This window comes from Lithobates pipiens, unplaced genomic scaffold (assembly GCF_037356315.1).
Source record: "Lithobates pipiens isolate NorthernLeopardFrog02 unplaced genomic scaffold, aLitPip1_a1.2 Scaffold_13, whole genome shotgun sequence".
NCBI classification, from domain to species: Eukaryota; Metazoa; Chordata; class Amphibia; order Anura; family Ranidae; genus Lithobates; species Lithobates pipiens.
This window is the reverse complement of record NW_027507718.1, coordinates 510,223,974-510,242,575: the sequence shown is the minus strand read 5'-3', so window position 1 is coordinate 510,242,575 and position 18,602 is coordinate 510,223,974. Positions and strand designations below refer to the sequence as shown.

The 18,602-nt window shown below is 41.4% G+C and overlaps 1 protein-coding gene across 1 annotated transcript; it reads right to left on the bottom strand.

Moving 5' to 3' along the window:
* Positions 1-11,286: 11,286 nt before the first annotated feature.
* On the bottom strand, positions 11,287-18,005 carry LOC143976203 (vomeronasal type-2 receptor 26-like). Its single transcript, XM_077478624.1, has 2 exons — positions 17,687-18,005; positions 11,287-12,232 (listed from the first exon to the last, which is right to left on the bottom strand). Exons 1-2 carry the CDS (start codon positions 17,754-17,756, stop codon positions 11,331-11,333), a joined length of 972 nt encoding a protein of 323 aa, XP_077334750.1. The 5' UTR covers positions 17,757-18,005; the 3' UTR covers positions 11,287-11,330.
* Positions 18,006-18,602: the final 597 nt, after the last annotated feature.

The following is an 18,602-nucleotide window of genomic DNA, read 5'->3' as shown; positions in this document are numbered from 1 at the left end:
GTCCCATTGGATTGGCGCAGGGCGAACGTGGTGCCTATATTTAAAAAGGGATCAAAGTCTTTACCAAGTAACTATAGACCTGTTAGCTTAACTTCTATAGCTGGGAAGATACTGGAGCGTTTAATAAAAGACCACATCGACGAGTTCTTGCTGAACAAAAACACTTTAAGCAACAGACAACATGGATTCATGAAAGACAGAAGTTGTCAGACAAATCTGATTTCTTTTTATGAGGAGGTAAGTAAAACTTTGGACAGAGGGGTGGCAGTGGACGTGGTATACTTGGATTTTGCAAAAGCATTCGATACAGTTCCCCACACACGGCTCATGTGTAAGGTAAAGTCTACAGGTTTGGAAATATCAGTTTGTAAATGGATAGAAAATTGGCTAAAAGACAGAATTCAGAGAGTCGTGGTTAATGATTCTTACTCTGAATGGTCTAAGGTTATCAGTGGTGTACCCCAAGGTTCAGTGCTGGGACCCTTACTTTTTAACATCTTTATAAATGATATCGGGTCTGGGATCAAAAGTAATATTTCTGTCTTTGCAGATGACACCAAGATATGCAGTGGAATAACGTCCTTACAGGATGTGTCCAATTTACAAGCCGACCTCAATGCACTGTCTAATTGGGCGACTATGTGGCAGATGAGGTTTAATGTTGATAAATGTAAAGTTATGCACTTGGGGCCTAAGAATATGCATGCATCATACATGCTAGGGGGAGTACAACTGGGGGAATCCATAGTGGAGAAGGATCTGGGGGTTTTGGTAGACCAAAAGCTCGATAATAACATGCAATGCCAAGCTGCTGTTTCCAAAGCGAGCAAAGTCCTTTCTTGTATTAAGAGAGGTATGGACTCCAGAGAGAGAGATATAATTTTGCCCCTGTTCAAATCATTAGTAAGACCTCACCTGGAATATGCCGTTCAGTTTTGGGCACCAGTTCTCAAAAAGGATATTGGGGAACTGGAGAAAGTGCAGAGAAGGGCAACCAAACTGATAAGAGGCATGGAGGAACTCAGCTATGAGGAGAGATTAGAGGAACTAAATTTATTCACTCTTGAGAAGAGGAGATTAAGGGGGGATATGATCAACATGTTCAAATACATTAGGGGTCCATATAGTGAACTTGGTGTTGAGTTGTTCTCTGTACGGTCAACCCAGAGGACACGGGGGCACTCTTTACGTCTAGAGGAAAAGAGATTTCATCTTCAAGTACGGAAAGGTTTCTTCACAGTTAGAGCTGTGAAAATGTGGAATAGACTCCCGCCAGAGGTGGTTCTGGCCAGTTCAGTAGATTGCTTTAAGAAAGGCCTGGATACCTTCCTGATGGTACATAATATAACTAGGTACTAACATAGGTAAAGTTGATCCAGGGAAAATCCGATCGCCTCTTGGGGGGATCAGGAAGGAATTTTTTTCCCCTGCTGTAGCAAATTGGAGTATGCTCTGCTGGTTTTTTTTTTCCGCCTTCCTCTGGATCAATTGTAGGCATAAAATTGGGTATCTGGATTGTACGATTATTTTTTATTTTATTTATTTGTTTTTAAGGTTGAACTGGATGGACTTGTGTCTTTTTTCAACCTGACTAACTATGTAACTATGTAAAGTCATTGATAAAAAGAAAAAGCGTGGAGTTCCCCCAAATTCAATTACCAGGCCCTTCAGATTTGGTATGGATTTTAAGGGGAACTCCATGCCAAATAAAAAAAAAAATGATGTGGGGGTCCCCCTAAAAATCCATACCAGACCCTTTATCCGAGCATGCAACCTGGCAGGCCGCAGGAAAAGAGGGGGGAAGAGAGAGCGCCCCCCCTGAACCATACCAGGCGACATGCCCTCAACATTGGGAGGATGCTTTGGGGGTCTGTGACCCCTCAAAGCACCATGCCCCCATGTTGATGGGGACAAGGGCCTCATCCCCACAACCCTGGCCGGTGGTTGTGGGGGTCTGCGGGCGGGGGGCTTATCAGAATCTGGAAGCCCCCTTTAACAAGGGGACCCCCAGATCCCAGCCCCCCTGTTTGAAATGGTAAGGGGTACAAAAGCACCCATACCATTTCACAAAGAAAGTGTAAAAAATAGTTAAATAAGACAAACACACTTTTGTGTCCTTTATCAAAAATTAAAAAATGTTTTAAAAAGATTCCAGCGATGGTAATCCACTCTTGCTATCCAGCGATGGATGATCATCTCTCCGGGGTCCAGCAATGGCTGATCTGATCCAGCGACGGTTGATCTCTCCAGTGCAGCGAATCCATCCATCTTCTGTCTCCACTGGAGGAGACGCAGGTTTCCATTACATCAGAGGGGGGCGGGGTCACCCACACATCAATGGGGAAGCCAGGCTTTCCCCCCTGCGTCAGAGGGGGCGGGGTCAGGTAACAGGTGGCCCTGCCCTCCTCATATAAATGTCAGGCTGCCGGGATTCCCACAGTGTCTCCTTCGGTGGAGACAGAAGATGGATGGATGGACTGCGCTGCACTGGACGGAGAGATCACCCGTCGGTGGATCAGATCAGCCATCGCTGGACCCCGGAGAGATGATCATCCATCGCTGGATAGCAAGAGTGGATTACCACCGCTGGAATCTTTTTTAAATTTTTTTCATTTTTAATAAAGGACTTTTTTAAAAGTGTTTGTCTTTTTTAACATTTTTATACTTTCTTTGTGAAATGGTAGGGGTACTTTTGTACCCCCTTACCATTTCAAACAGGAGGGCGGGATCTGGGGGTCCCCTTTTTAAAGGGGGCTTTCAGATTCTGATAAGCCCCCCACCCGCAGACCCCCGCAACCATCGGCCAGGGTTGTGGGGATGAGGCCCTTGTCCCCATCAACATGGGGACATGGTGCTGTGAGGGGTCACAGACCCCCAAAGCATCCTCCCAATGTTGAGGGCATGTGGCCTGGTATGGTTCAGGAGGGGGGGGTGCTCTCTTGTCTCCCCCTCTTTTCCTGCGGCCTGCCAGGTTGCATGCTCGCATAAAGGGTCTGGTATGGATTTTTAGGGGGACCCCACGCCATTTTTTTTTAATTTGGCGTGGAGTTCCCCCTAAAATCCATATCAGACCTGAAGGATCCCTGTATTACGGGGAGCCGACAATTCATTGTAGCCGCGAGTGACTTTTTTTCCTGCAGAAATTACACTTTGTGCAGGGACAGTTCTAAGCACAGGAAACATGGGCCCCTTTACAGGCATACTATACACACCCCCCAGGTATGAAATTTAAAGGAATATTACACTTCTATTGTTTCACTTTAAGTATTATTAAAATCAGTGCTCCCGAAAAAACGGGAGTTTTTAAAACTTTTTTTGCATTGATACATGTCCCCTGGGGCCAAACACTTTTTATGACAATAACTTGCATATTAACCTTTAAAATTAGCACTTTCGATTTTAAATGTTCGAGTCCCATAGACTTTAATAGGGTTCTAAAGTTCACACGAAGTTTAGGTCTGTTCGCAGGTTCTGGTGCAAACCGAACAGGGGGGTGTTCGGCTCATCCTTATTCCTGACTACCTTTCACATTTCTGGAGGCCCTGGAGCACCAGGGTGGTATAAGTAATCACAAAATTACCACAATGTTGGGAGGAAACAGCCCAAAGCATTTTTAAGAGGTATGGTGAGTTTTTTGAAAACTTCATTTTTTTGCCACAAGCTTTTTAAAACTAATCGTGAACAATATGTGGTTTCAGGAGTGCAGTTGCCTTCAGGAGAATGGCTGGGAGTGATGTCTACTAGGAACATAGTCGATGGGATGTGCAGATGGGTCAGTTCAGATTGTGGACAGAGACATGATCAATAAACAGTCAAATGATCGGTCCAGGCAGTAGGCAAAGACATTCTCTATAAACTGGCCAGAGCCAGTAAAGGCAGTCGCAAAGGCAACACTGCATTTGATGTGGCAGTGATTAAGAACATAGTTGTTGGCTGCACTGGCTCTGGTGACATTGGCACTGCTGTGGCTAGTGATAACATTTTTACTAGTTTGGCAGTGACCAGGAACACTGTTTCTGGCTTACTCTGGTCTGGTGACACTGAGACTGGTGTCCTGGTGATCAGGAAAACTGTTGATGGCTGCACAGGTGTGGTAACACTGGCACTGGTATGGCAGTGATCAGTAACATTGTTTCTAGATGACACTGGATGACACTGATGACACCGGTCTGATGACACTGGGAGTGGTGTGGCCAGTGATCAAGAACCCTGTTCCTAACTTAGGCTTGTCTGGTAGCATTGGACACTGAGGCTGGTGTGGTGGGGATGAGGAACATTGCTGCTGCCTGTACTGGTCTGGTGACATTTACACTGGTTTGTCAGTGATCAGGAACACTTTTCTGGCTTACATTGGTCTAGTGACACGGAGACTGGTGTAGTGGCAATCAGGAGAAATGTTGATGGATGCACAGGTCTGGTAACACTGGGACTGGTGTGACGGTAATCAGGAACACTGTTGCTGGCTGCACCAGTCTGGTGACACTGGGACTTGTGTGACAGTGATCAGGGACACCGTTGCTGACTTAGCCCCTGTACACGCGGTCAGAGATTTCGACAACCAAATCCGTCGGATTTTGTCCGTCGGATTTTGTCCGTCGGATCTTGTCCGAAACTGTTGCATACACACGGTCGGACTAAGTTGTCAAAAAATCTGATCATTCAGAACGTGATGACGTAATTTCGTTACGATGGGACTACGTTCAGGCTAGTAGCCAATAGCTTTGATGTAGGAATTTGATCTGAGCATGCGTGGCACTTGGTCCGATCAAAATTCTCTACACATGATCGGAGTATGTCCGATCAAACCAGTTGGTCGGAAAATATTTCCAACAAGTTGGAAAATTGGGTCCGACGGATATTCAGACGGAATCAGTCCGATGCATACCACACACAGTCGGATTATCCGACAACAAGGTCCGATAGGACACATTCCGACGGATTCTGCGACCATATGTAGAAGGGCTAACACTGATTTTGTGACACTAGGACTGGTGTGGCAGCAATCAGGAATACTTTTTCTGGTGTTCACTGATCTGGTGAAACTGTGACTGGTTTCGTGGTCATAAGAAACACTGTTACTGACTTATACTTTTCTGGTGGCATTTGGAACTGGTTATTGATTCACTTTCTGTTGTGACACTGGCAATGGTGTGGTGGCACGAATAAACACTGTTGCTGGTATACACTGGTCTGGGGACACTGGAGCATGTGTGATGGTGATCAGTAAAACTGTTGTTGGCATACACTGGTCTGGTGACACTGTGACTGTTGTGACAGTGATCAGGAAAACTGTTTCTGGCTACACTGGTATGGTGTATTGATGATCAGCAACACTATGATTGGTGTGGTGGTGATCAGAGACAGTGTCACTGCCTGCAATGTTAGGGCTCATTGAGACATGGTTTTATATTTCCCAAAAACCTCTACCCCCTTTAGCTGCAGAGGCAGTGGCTTGGGGTATATACTTGCCACCGCTGCAATGTTTTACTTCACATCTGTGGCAGGAATTATACCTCATTTCACTTCAAGTGAAAGGGGGCGCTTGTGCAGTGTCCAAGGGGTTAAAGCAGGCAGTGAGTAGGCTACAACACCTGCTCCATACCTGTCAAATGCTCTCTTTCAGTGCTTATGAAGGCTAAAGATAGTTTTACCTTAATGTTTTATCTGCATTAAGATAAAAAAAAAAGGTGCAGATCCCCCCCACAGTCCCACCATATACTTATCCGAGCCCAATTCCAATCCAGTGCTGTGCCTGAGAGCTGTGGCACTGCTTTCTCTCTCTCTTTTCCTCCTCACTGGACCATTGCACAGAGCTGGTAAGTATTTTTTTTTTAATGCGGTACACCTTAGAAGCAACCTGAATGCAGATCTATCTTCAGCACTGCACATGTTATCAAGCTATAACGAACTAATTAATAATAACTAACTAACAAATTATAGGTATTGGGATTTCCTTCACATTTAGCTCTTAGTGAATGTAACAAATACAAAGCTACGAATTACGCCAAATAATGAATGCAGCATCTAAACAAATGGAACGGAACAAATAAATAATAAATAATAATAAACATAATAATAATAATTATAATTATAATAATAAAATGTTTTTATTATTATTATTGTTTTTTATTATTATTAATTTGTTACGTTCCATTAGTTTAGATTCAGCATTCGTTATTTCAGATAATTCGTAACTTTGGATAAATTCGTATTCGTTACGTTTACTAACAGCCACATTTGAAAGGAAATTCCAAAACCTATAATTTAATGATTAATAATAGTTAAGTCATTATTGGTTAGATATTTCAGATTTTTTAATTTTCGGATTTTCGTTCTTTTGAATTTTCAGAGTTTCATTCTTATTTTCAGATTTCTGATTTTTTGGATTTTCAAATTTCCAGATTTCCGAAATTTAGAATTTACGAATTTTATATTCCTGAAATTTGTCGGAAAAAAATTGGAACTAAATGAATTGCACATGTCTAGTTACAATGGGACTGGTGTGGCATTGATCAGGGACACTGTGACTGTTCCGGTCTTATGATATTCTACTGCAGTGATCAGAGGCAATGGCTGTCTGAATGAACATACAGTGACCACATGGCACATGGTCAATATTATTAGGACTCAGCAATCACAGTGCACTTTGCTATATGCCCTAAAGGGCACACATAAGTGGTGAGAGCCACTTAAGGGTTTGAGAGATAGCATTTTATGTAGCTGGTGATTTGCATGTATGGCAGGGACTTTGATGTAAGTGGCTGAAATACTGTAATTTGCCTTTATGCAATATAATATGTAACAGTGTCATGTACAGTGCCTTGAGAAGGTATTCACACCCCTTGAAATTTTCCAAATGTTACAACAAAAAATGTAAATGTATTTTTGGGGATTTTATGTGATAGACCAACATAACGTGGCACATAATTGAAGTAATAAAAGTGGAAGGAAAATTATAAATGTTTTTCAAATAAATATGTGAAAAGTGTGGGATGCATTTGTATTCAGCCCCCTTTACTCTGCTACCCCTAACTAAAATCTAGTGGAACCAATTGCCATCAGAAGTCACCTAATTAGTAAATAGAGTCCACCTTTAAGTAATTTAAGCACTTCAGCCCCAGAAGATTTGGCTGCTTAATGACCAGGCCATTTTTTGCGACACAGCACTGCGTTGTTTTAACTGACAATTGTGCGGTCGTGCAACGCTATACCCAAACAAAATTGATGTCCTTTTTTTCCCACAAATATAACTTTCTTTTGGTGGTATTTGATCACCTCTGTGTTTTTTTTGCGCTATAAACAAAAAAAGTGTGACAATTTTGAAAAAAACACAATATGTTATACTTTTTGCTATAATAAATTTTTTCAAAATAAAAAAAAGTGAATTTGTTCCTCAGTTTAGGCCGATATGTGTTCTTCTACATATTTTTGGTAATAAAAAATGCAATAAGCGTATATTGATTGGTTTGAACAAAAGTTATAGTGTCTACAAACAATGGGAAAGATTTATGGCATTTATGTTATTATCATTTTTTTTACTAGTAATGGCAGTGATCTGCAATTTTTATCAGGTCTGTGACATTATGGCAGATGGATCGGACACTTTTGACACATTTTTGGGACCACGGACATTTATACAGCGATCAGTGCTATAAAAATGCACTGATTACTGTGTAAATGTCACTGGAAGGGAAGGGGTTTACACTAGGGGGTGACCAAGGGGTTAACTGTGTTCCCTTGTGTGTGTTCTAACTGTATGGGGATATGACTGACTAGAGGAGATGACAGATCATTGTTGCTAGCTAGTAGGAACACATGATTTGTCTCTCCTCTCCTCACAGAACAGTGATGTGTGTGAGTTTACACACACACCACTGTTCTGGCTCTTGTGCTCGCGATCACACGTGGCCGACGGTCATCTATACCGATGGCCACGTGCATTGGCACACCCGCAGTGCAGCGGGCACATGTGCACCTGCTATCCCTGCATAAAGGCCCGACGTACAGCCTACGATGGCTCACGGGAAAGTGCCGACTTGCCACACTATAATGACGGCAGCTGGTCAGCAAGCAGTTAATCTCAGTATAAATACAGCTGTTCTTTGAAGCCCTCAGAGGTTTGTTAGAGAACATTAGTGAACAAACAGCTTCATGAAGGTCCAGGAACACACCAGACAGGTCAAGGATAAAGTTGTGGAGAAGTTTAAAGCAGGGATAGGTTATTAAAAAATATCCCAAGCTTTTAGCATCTCATGGAGCACTCTTCAACGTATCCATCCAATCTGCCAGATTTAATTTACCTGCAATTTAAACAGCATCTTTTTGTAAATGTTATTTTTGCTGCAGAAGATTGTATACTTCATACATCAAGCTTTAGGGCAACTCCTCAACCCCTGGGCATGTTAACCACTTGCCGACCAGCGCACGACGATGTACGTCGACAGAATGGCACGGGCAGGCAAATGGGCGTACCTGTACGTCCCTTTAAATTTGCCGCCCTGCCATCAGGAGCGCGCCGCCGGCGGCGTGCTCCCGCGCTGGTCGAGACCTCCGTGAGTCCGGTCGCGGGACCCACGGACTCAATCGCCGCGGGCATCCCCGCGATCGTCTCATGGAGCGGCCAAATGAAGAAATGCCGTGTAAACAACATTTCTTCATTCTGCCTAGCAACTAGTCACGCTGATCTCTGCTCCATGTGATTGGAGCAGAGATCAGTGTTCACTAAATGAAAGCCCAACCCCCCCACAGTTAGTAACACACCCCTAGGAACACTTAACCCCTACACTGCCACCCACTGGTTAACCCCTTCACTGCCAGTGTCATTTACACAGGAATCACTGCATTTATATAGCAGTGATTACTGTATAAATGACAATGGTCCCAAAAATGTGTCAAAAATGTCCGATGGGTCCCCCACAATGTCGCAGTCACAATAAAAATCGCTGATCGCTGCCATTACTAGTAAAAAAAAATAATAAAAAAAAATTAATAAAAATGCTATAAAATTATCCCTATTTTGTAAACGCTATAACTTTTGCGCAAACCAATCAATAATCGCTTATTGCGATTTTTTTTTACCAAAAATATGTAGAAGAATATGTATCGGCCTAAACTGAGGGAAAAAAATGTTTTTTTATATATTTTTGGGGGATATTTATTATAACAAAAAGTAAAAAATAATGCGTTTTTTTCAAAATTGTCGCTCTATTTTTGTTTATAGCGCAAAAAATAAAAACCGCAGAGGTGATCAAATACCACCAAAAGAAAGCTCTATTTGTGGGAAAAAAAGGACGTCAATTTTGTTTGGGAGCCACGTCGCACGACCGCGCAATTGTCAGTTAAAGCGACGCAGTGCTGAATCGCAAAAAGTGGTCTGGTCTTTGACCAGCAAATTGGTCCGGTCTGAAAGTGGTTAATTAAAGGAATATTGCATTTCTAATGATGCTTTTTAAGTATAAGCCCTTGTACACACGGTCGGACATTCCGACAACAAAATCCATCAGATTTTGTTCGACGGATTTTGTCCGAAACTGGTGTTGCATACACACGGTCGGACAAAGTTGTCGGAAAATCCGATCGTTCAGAATGTGATGACATAATTTCATTACGACGAGACTACGTTCAGGCTAGTAGCCAATAGCTTTGGTCTTGTAATTTGATCTGAACATGCGTGGCACTTTGTCTGATCGGAATTCTCTACAAACGATCGGACAAAGTCTAGTCTAGCCCAGCTCTAAAACTTTGTCGGTCGGATATTCCGATGGAAACAGTCCAGACATTTTCCATCGGAATGTCCGACCATGTGTACAAGGGCTTATAAAAACACTGTTTTTTTTTTTTTGCTTTGCCTGGGGCAGTGTTCAGCCACCCTTCCCTCTCCATACCATTTATTTTACAATCCTTTGCCTATTAGTCTAGAAAATGTATATTACTGTTTTATTAAAATATAGCTCCCATTGTCTTCAATGGGGTTTGGATACCAACGAACCCACTACAAACTGAACCCAGGTACATTCTGCTCCTCACTACAGAACAGCAAAAGAAAAAATAAAGGAGGATCAAAACTTTGATGAAACTTAGACACGTAGAAGAGAGATGACAGAGAAAAGACCAAATGATCCACCAAGTATGCCCCATATTTTTAAATTTCTTTTAAATGTTTTTGTCTAAGATCTATGTTTGATCTCAACAACTGAAACATGGGGGGGGGGGGGGGTACAGCCCTCCCAAACACCTCCTCCTAGATAAAAATGCAAATAAAAATTGTGGATATTTGTGAATGAAAAAGTATTTTAAAGAAGATGCAATGTTAACTTGGCTGTGAAGAATGTGCTTCATATACCGAAAACCAATCTTTGACAGTGCTCCCTTCACCAGGTGCAATGAAAGCTCCTCCTAGAACCAGCCACGTCAATATCAGTGGTGGTCTGTCCATTAGGGGTGTCCAGGTGCCGCCCCCTCTATCCATGGCCGCCACCAGCGGCGGCCCCTTTCAGGATGCCGGGCGCATGAATTACAGCAGTGGGGGTGTTTTTTTGAAGCAGCTGATTAGAGCCAGCGGCTGTAATAGGCTTCAAAATAGGGTAGGCTCGGGGAAAAGAGCATTTCCCATGGAGATCGATGCCCATGGAGAGCAGTAGAAGGGGAAGCCACCACCAATGACCAGGGGAAGCTGCCAGTGATGCCTGGGAGAAGCTCTGCCAACCATAGATGGGGTAGGTGCTCCAGACCCGACCGAAGGGGAAGCCGCCGCCCCCCCCAATAAAATACCACCAGCTGCCACTGGTCTATACCACGTATGTATTTTCCACTATGCACAGGAATAGCACAGTGCCTGAACTTACTGTTCAGGTGTATGCCTGTTAAGTAGGTGGAGCCACATCTACCAGTGGAGGAGGAACAGAAAAAGAGGGTGGATTGCTGAAGTAATAACCACCACCTCTAAACTTTCAAATGGTAAATGATCCATTAAAGGACCGACATGATAAATAAAATGCACCTGCTGGAAAAACAAAAAAAGGGAAGAAAGAAATAACAGCTGATTCATGATTATGATTATATGTGTTCATTATTTATCCTATCCCATACTTCTCCCTTAAATCAATAAAGAATGGATGCACCCTTAATGATTATTTATTTGTAAAGTAAGCAAATACTACAAGTAATACAAATAATTATATACATTTTTAAATAAATAAATGTTTATAGGCATCAACTTTAAAATATAATTTAAATTTAAATTGAGCAAAAAACACAAAAGTTTTTCTTTAATAATAAATGCCTAATATTAGTTGCTAATAATAGAAATTAGGATGAAAAAGCTTCAAATGTCAGTCTGCTTGTCTACGTAAAATCATTTTTACATTTAGATCTGGTCTAATCACAATAATATAACACTTTGGAAGAAATATACATCCAAGGAGTCCAATACTTGAAGAAATTATTGCAAATATCTCTACAAGTACCATATTCTTCCCTGTAACACTCATATAAGCTGGTATAAATGCAATCCACACACTGCAGAACACCAGCATGCTGAAGGTGATATATTTGGCTTCATTGAAACTATCTGGTACATTTCTGGACAAAAAAGCCATAAGAAAACTAACAGCTGCTAAAAGACCCATGTAACCCAGAAGTATGGAAAATGCCACCAGAGAACCTTCATTACACTGAGCCACAATTATGCCTGGATATGAGTGAATATTATTTTCTGGAAATGGAGGAGAAGTACATAACCATATCAGGCTAATTAAGACCTGGATAAATGGGCAAATAAAGACAATAGCTTTGCTAATTTTTATTCCAATAAATATTCCTGAGGAATGTCTAGGCTTAATGGCTTTGAAAGCCATGTAAATCATAACAGTCTTGGCCAAGATAGAGGATACAGCTATTGAGAAGATGATTCCATATAAGGTGTGCTGAGCCATACAGCTGACAGGCATTGGACGACCTATGAACAAAAGTATGCAGAGGAAACTCAACATGATAGATACTAGTAAAAGGATGCTCAAGTTTTGATTATTAGCTTTGATGACTGGGGTGTCTCTGTATTTTATGAATATGCTCAAGATAATTGATGTTTTAATAAAAAATAGGGCAGATATTGCAGATACTACAATGGAAATGGGGTCATTATCATATGAGAGGAATTCCACTGGTTTTGGGACACACTGATTCTTGTCATTTGGCCACTTGTCATCTGGACACTTTATGCATGATGTTTTATCTAGAAAAAGAAAAATGTTCAAATGGCATATCAGTAAGATTTTTTTCTCATTTGCAAAGACTATTTAAGAATTACAAGGAAAGGAAAAAAAACACTACAATGTTCAAAGTTGCCTAATCCTTTTTTTTTTTTAAATAACAGGTGCACCTTAAAGAATAAGCATATTTTAATGTTCTTACCTCATTGTCCATTCTACTCACCCAAGTAGGTTGGATCTACTTACCTACAACCCTGTTTCTCTAAAAACTTCACTATGAAATCTGATTTTAGCTATTTATGATCTCTTATAACATAGATGTACAACTATAAGGGTGAAAGCTTGGTCAAACTGGTGAAGGTGGCACAGAGGGTATGAAGGCACAAGAACTCTGGAGTGATACACAGTGTTGAAATGAATACACCTTGGAAAAGGACAGATGATCACTATTAACAGGAATGGACTGTCAATAAGATGTATTGTTTTCCGCATGTATTTTATGTTGTGTTTATTTTAGTTTAAGGTTTATTAGGAATAATTTTTGCAATTATTTATCACAGTGTGTTGAGTTTTTTTACCTTATATACTGTATAAGGTAATACTTTGAGTCCAGCACTACAATGTTTGTTCATTTATATTAGCTGAGAAAGAATAGCTCCCACTGTAGAATCTGAGGCATCCATTTTCATCATAAACGGTCATTCAGAATCGTGATGTACCAATACTGGGGCAGAAGTGAAAAGAGTCTTTAGCTTACTAAAGGCTGCCTGTGCCTAATATGATTGCACAAAGGGCATCCCTTTTCTTGTCAAATGCATAATTAGTGCATTCACCTTATAATAATTCCTTATGAATTTTCTGTAGAAGTTGGCAAATTAAACAAGTTGTTATGCTTTCTTTAGTTGTTGTGCTCACTCCTTTAGGAGAAATAATGTATCCCAAGAACTGGATCTGGGTTTAGTCAAAATCACAATTCTTCGATTTGAGGTTGAGATGATTCTCTTTTATCTTTTGGAGACGTGCTGGTAATGCCCAAATAAATTATCAGAAAAGATAACAATATTATTCAAGTATGCAATAACAAATGTTGAATAATTTTGGGAGCATTGCAAAGGCCAAAAGGCATGACCAAATACTTGCAATGTCCACATCTAGTTTGAAAAGCAATCTTCACATCATCTCCTTGACAAATGTGGATAAGGTTATATGCACCGTGTAAATTTAGTTTGGTAAATGTTTTGGAAGCGTGGAGTCTTTCCACCAATGTTAGGAATTAACCCCCCTGGTGGTATTGCCGGGGATAGAGAACGGTGCCAAATTCAAAAAGATTACAGATCACATTGCTGTATGTAATAATTTAACATTCTCTTTGTCCCTAGTGTTCTGCCCAGTGTCCTGCATGCAGTTTTATATTATAACAACTGTTCTTTATGCCTGGAAACTGGAGATTGTCCAAAGCAACCAAAATTGTCCCTTTACATCAAAAATGATTTTAGACCAGCTATAAAATAGCTATAATAAATTAGAATCACTCGCAAAATTGAGCGATAGTATCCAGATAGTATTTGTGGGGAGATCCGTCATCAAATACTGAAAAGTAATAACAGCGACAATTCTGCAACTGAGCAAATTTCAGTGTTTTTGATTTGATTACATTATTGAATAATTTTTATTATTGTTATATTATTATTTGGTATAATTATTTATAGTTATTTATTATATTATAATTTATGATTTCATTTTTCAAACTTTATCATACCCGGGATGTCTGCTAGACTCTGGTTTGGACAGATTTAAGTGAGTTATTCCTAAGAATTACAGGACTACAATATAAAACGCCAAATTTTCATGCAAAATAATTGTACTGCTTTCAGCACCTAAAATCGGAAATAATCATACCGCCCAGGGAGGTTAAGGGGAGTGGTTAAAGTTTTTATTTGGGATTTTATTCAAATCCCTTTAATCAATGCATAGAGGCATGTTGAATTCTTTTTTTTTAATCAACAATAAATAGGGTTGACCCTGCAGGGGACATTGATTGTGATAAAGCCATTCTTTAAATTCTAATCAAGCCACTCCCTGAGCATTTTAATTCAGTTTCTGACAGAAATCTCCCCAGCGTCCGACTTCGGGTGAGGGCAGAAAGCGCCAACAATGGATGGAGCGGTGACATCACCCATATGGGGTATCCATTGTTGGCTGTCCCTCCTCTGCCCTGAAACCAGCCACTGGGAGCCAGTTTTGTGACTGGACAGGAGCAACCTGAGAATAATAAATATATGCATCTTTCTTCCACAAAGTAGTTAATACAGGCATTAGAAGGGGAAGTGGGAGCAGTTTTAAGCTTAATTAGTTCTAGCCTGGAATTCTATCTACCGTATATACTCGAGTATAAGCCGAGATTTTCAGCCCCTTTTTTTAGGCTGAAAGTGCCCCCCTCAGCTTATACTCGAGTCACCGCCATCTGTCTACCCGATCAGCGTGTCGTGCAGACAGACGGCTGCCATTCCACTATTCAAAAGCCGCGCCTCCCTGTCTGTGATAGGCGGAACACTCAATTTCCCAGCAGTCAGTGGTCCGCCTATCACGGACATCCGCTCATCCTCATACTACGGACGAGGATGAGAGGATGTCCGTGATAGGCGGAACACTGTCTGCTGGGAAATTGAGTGTTCCGCCTATCACAGACAGAGGCGTGGCTTTTGAACAGTGGAATGGCACAGACGAGGAGAAGAGGTGCGGCGATCCTGGCATGTTTTTACATGCAGATCGCTGCAGAAGGACACAGGCTGCAGAAGGACAAAGAGGCACAGGACACAGGTAGGCTGGACACAGGGATGGACACACAGGGATGGACACACAGGGATGGACACACAGGGATAGACACACAGGGATGGACACACAGGGATGGACACACAGGGATGGACACACAGGGATGGACACACAGGGATGGACACAGGGATGGACAGGCATGTCTCACCCTCGGCTTATACACGAGTCAATACGTTTTCCCATTTTTTTTGTGGTAAATTAGGGGCCTCGGCTTATATTCGGATCGACCTATACTCGAGTATATACGGTAAGTACTCTGAATATATAACATCCATCATTCTCATATATAGTTGTTCTTGTAATGGATTTAATTTGCATGTATTAAATTGCTTGTTATGCCGCGTACACACAATCGGACTTTCCGGCAGACTTTGTCCGGTGGACCAGAATCGTCGGACAATTCAATCATGTGTAGGCTCCAGCGGACATTTTTTTCCCAAAAGTCAGACGGATCTAGAAATAAAACATGTTTCAAATCTATCTGACGGACTAAAAATCAGGAAACCGTTCATCTGTGTGCTAGTCCGATGAACCAAATACGACGCAAGGGCAGCTATTGGCTACTGGCTATTGAACTTCCTTGTTTAGATGTTCAAAACAAACGGACTTTCAAATGGACTTAGTCTGTTTGTGTGTGGCCAAGTCAGTTTCGTTTAGAAAGTCCATCGGACCTCCACCAAAAGTCCGTCGGGAAGACCGTAGGACCTAGTCCATCAAAAAGTCCAGTCGTGTGTATGCGGCATTAGTGATTTTCTAGACATTGATATGGTATGTAGCGCTATATGTTTTAAAAGTTAATGTTACACCTAAACTGCAGTTTGGTTTGGGTACAATTGTTCCAAATTTGGACCACAGCATCAGTCTGACTGGACTATGGGATGTTCAGCTTGGCCACAGGGGGCACTGTCTCTTCTGGCAGGCATGGAACCACAGTCTGGTTGGGTGCTTTAAGGTTACCTTCTCTTGGGGCCCACCCAGTGAGAGTGTCACTCTTGCTGTGCTTCCTGGGAGAGGGTACGTAAGATGAGGATGTCACGTGGTCTAGGGGTTCCGGTCCAGAAGTATGCTCTGACTCCATGGTCCTGGTACTCCTGACCAGCCCCCAGGAAGGCTATGACCTGGGGTGCGGATCCACCTGCCTTATTGTCTCGGGCTGGTTAGCCCGAGGTAAGGAAACTAAAGAAGGATTCCGAGGTGGTCCGGTGCCATCTCCGGTAGTTGGAGAGGCCCAGTAAGTTTGTAGCTATCTAGTGGAGGACTCTTCAGAAGAAGGCCACGTACGGGTTGGTTTCTTAGCAAGAGCCTGGTGGGGCTGAAGTACCTAAGTGAATCCAGTCTCGTGGGTATCGCCAAACTGGCTGAAAGATCCCGGTATCACACGAGTGTTCCACAAGTTTTAGTTTCCTGCATGTTCTAGAACAACGTCTGTGGCAAATACTTATTCCTGTATGTTCTACAACAACGTCTGTGGCAGAGACGTGTTCTTGAGTTAAGCACCTTGTTGGCTGCTAGGCCTTGTGAGAGAGGGACTATCCAACTTGAGTGAACATCCAGTTGGGAATGGCTATTCTCTGGATTTAGTCAAAGCAAGCAAGTCCTTCGTTATTGACGTTTACATTAAGAGTACCTGAACTTTCTTCCTAACCCTCTGGGAGCAGAGATCAGTGATGTGTCACATGTAGCCAGGCCCCCCACAGTTAGAATCACTCCCCCAGACATACTTAACCCGTACACTGCCCCCTAGTGGTTAACCCCTTCACTGCCAGTGTCCTTTACACAGGAATCACTGCATTTGTATAGCACTGATTGCTATATAAATGACAATGGTTCCAAAAACATGTCAAAAATGTCCGATGTGTCCGCCATAATGTCACAGTCATGATAAAAATCGCCGATTGCTGCCATTACTAGTGAAAAAAAAAATATTAATAAAAATGCCATAAAACTATCCCCTATTTTGTACTTTTGCACAAACCAATCAAAAAACGCTTATTGTGATTATTTTTTTACCAACAATCTGTAGAAGAATACGTATCGGCCTAAACTGAGGAAAAAAAATGTTTTTTTTTATATATTTTTGGGGGATATTTATTATAGCAAAATGTAAAAAATGCTGCGTTTTTTTTTTAATTGTTGCTATTTTATAGCGCAAAAAAATAAAAACCGCAGGGGTGATCAAATACCACCAAAAGAAAGCTCTATTTGTGGGAAAAAAGGAAAATTTTTGTTTAAAGTGCACCAACAGGTCTTTCTGCATTTGGATCCAGGGATCAGCTGATCAGAGGTATTTTACTACACAGGACTGCCCAGGAGGAAGCAGGGGTATGTTTAGTAACAGGTGAACAAAGGGCTACATGGCCATTAAGGTTAGGTTTGTATACCTACTTAACTAGGGGTTGCATGGCCTGCAATACCATATGGGAGTGGGTAAAATGACTGTGGAAATGTTATAAAATGGATGGAAAATATATTTAGGAAGTATAGGTGTAGTTTGAGGTGCACTGAGGTGAATTTGCTGCCCTAATGTAGCACACATTAACACTCAACATGACACGTGTCAACACACGTGTGTTGGTTAACATTCCACAAAGGTGTTAAGTCATCCTTAAAGAGATAAACACATATGCAGCTAAGAGGAGTTTCACCTGTTTCATTGGATATTTCCCCATTTGAACACTGAGCACAATCAAAGCAGCATTGATGCATTATTTTCATTAATGTTCTTCTGTAACCATTAGGACATTCTTCAGAACACCTGGAAATGGGAACCTAGAACACATTTAGAAAACAAATGACCATTCACTCCCTTTTCTACCCATTTAATTGTTTGCTTTTAGGTTTGGATAAAGTAGTTAAAGTCTTAAAACCCATGTGAGGCTTTTATTGCTGCCTGTATCCTGTTTGTGGACACTCACCCTCTTTATTGTTTATTGTCTTTCAGGCATTGGGCTTAATTTACTAAAGGCAAATAGACTATACACTTTGCAAAGTGCAGTTGCACACTGCAAGATAATTTGCTACAGAGCTTAGTTAAAGCACAGAAGCTCTGCTGACTTATATCATCCAATCACATGCAAGCAAACATGCTGTTTTTTTCAATTGCATGTGATTGGGTAGTCTTTGCAAAGTGAAGCTTCTCCTCATTTACTAAGCTCAAGAACAACTGTACTTGCAGAGTTCAACTTCACTTTGCACAGTCTATTTGCCTTTAGTAAATCAACCCCATAAAGTGATAGGATTTCCAATATTATATGGTTGTCAATAAAACAACTGGTGAGAGTAAATCTACCAATAGGGACCTGTTTTTCTAAGAGGCACATTCCCCTAATTTTGTACAGATTTGTTCTCACTTCCTGTTGTGTCCCAAGGACAGTATATAAAATAAATCCCACATAACTGACTTAAACAGCAAAAAAATCACTCAGGGGCTTTGATCCTTTCACAATGAATCTATAATTTAAAAAAATAAAAAAGTTTTAGCTACACTCTTGAATTCACATGTAGAATACACAGGGAAAGTAGCATCACACTCAGCCTTTTTTAATGTCAAAATGTTAGGCA

What these genes read in the sequence shown, in the direction of transcription:
- LOC143976203 (XM_077478624.1), bottom strand. Translation starts at nt 17,756, where the DNA reads ATGAAAATAATGCATCAATGCTGCTTTGATTGTGCTCAGTGTTCAAAT. An exon ending in GGAAATATCCAATGAAACAG is followed by an intron (nt 12,233 to 17,686) that starts GTGAAACTCCTC and finishes TTCTTTTTCTAG; the next exon opens with ATAAAACATCATGCATAAAG.